General features: G+C 69.0%; 1 protein-coding gene across 1 annotated transcript in view; it reads right to left on the minus strand.

The window, feature by feature from the left end:
- The window catches only part of ZC3H6 (zinc finger CCCH-type containing 6), a 77063-nt gene extending 76408 nt beyond the window's left edge, over window positions 1–655 (minus strand). The window contains exon 1 of the mRNA XM_040267526.1: window positions 220–655. Within this exon, the coding sequence (XP_040123460.1) occupies window positions 220–251 (32 nt within the window). The 5' untranslated portion in view covers window positions 252–655. The remainder of the gene's footprint in view (window positions 1–219) is intronic.
- Between the last annotated feature and the right edge of the window lie 233 nt (window positions 656–888).

Below are 888 nucleotides of genomic sequence, written 5' to 3' on the forward strand. Positions count from 1 at the left end.
GCCGGCCGGGAAGGCCCCCGCGCGGGAAGGCGGGCGCGGCCGGGCCGGCCTCCCCGCGGCCGCGGGCCCGGGCTTTCCGTCCGGGCGCGCGTCACGGGAACGGATGGAGCCACACAGAGACGTCTAAGTCATGCAGGAGGCGCGCGGCCCCGGCCCGCTCCCGCCTCCCCAGACCCCTCCTCTCCGCCGACAGAAAGACAGACAAGAAGGGTTCCCGACCTGTCATGCCCTGCATGTTCAGAGTCTGTCATGTTTGGTCAAGAACGGGGCGGGGCTGGAGGGCAGGTCTGCGAGGCCGGCGGCGGCGGGGCGCGGGGAGAATCCCTGCGCCGCCTGCGGGTACCTGTTCCCGGCCGCCGCCGGGAGGTGACGAAGTGGTAAAAACTCACGGTTACTAGTGAGCGACACAGACACAGACTTTCCAGTCTATTAACAACCACGCCAGAGAGGTGGGGCTCTAACTGCAAACACTGGGCCACGGCCCCGCGCTGCCGGCGCTGCCGCTTTAGTCTCTATTCGCCGCCGGTGGCTGAGGCTTGGGAGCGGGCGGGCGGCGCGCAGCGACGCGGGGATTTGGACAGTGGCCGTAACGGTGATTTCTCCTCACCAACATGGCGGCACCCGAGACAGGCGGCTCGATAAAATGGCGCCTGCCGCAACACCTAGCCCGGGACTAAAGGGCAGGAGAGATTCCTCCGCGTGCCGCGGCCCTTGCCCAGCCCGCCGGGGCCGAGCGCGCCGGCCATTGGAGGACGCGGTCCGTCAATCACCGTCGAGAGCGAACTCTCCCGCTTCCCTTGCGAAGTGGCGGAGGAGGCAGTCTCTTATGGCGGGGCCGGGCGGCGCCTGGAGTAGTCAGCGTAGGGGAGGCGTCCCGAGGGATCCGCT

The sequence above is a fragment of the Oryx dammah genome, unplaced genomic scaffold (genome assembly GCF_014754425.2).
Source record: "Oryx dammah isolate SB20612 unplaced genomic scaffold, SCBI_Odam_1.1 HiC_scaffold_25, whole genome shotgun sequence".
Lineage (NCBI taxonomy): Eukaryota > Metazoa > Chordata > Mammalia > Artiodactyla > Bovidae > Oryx > Oryx dammah.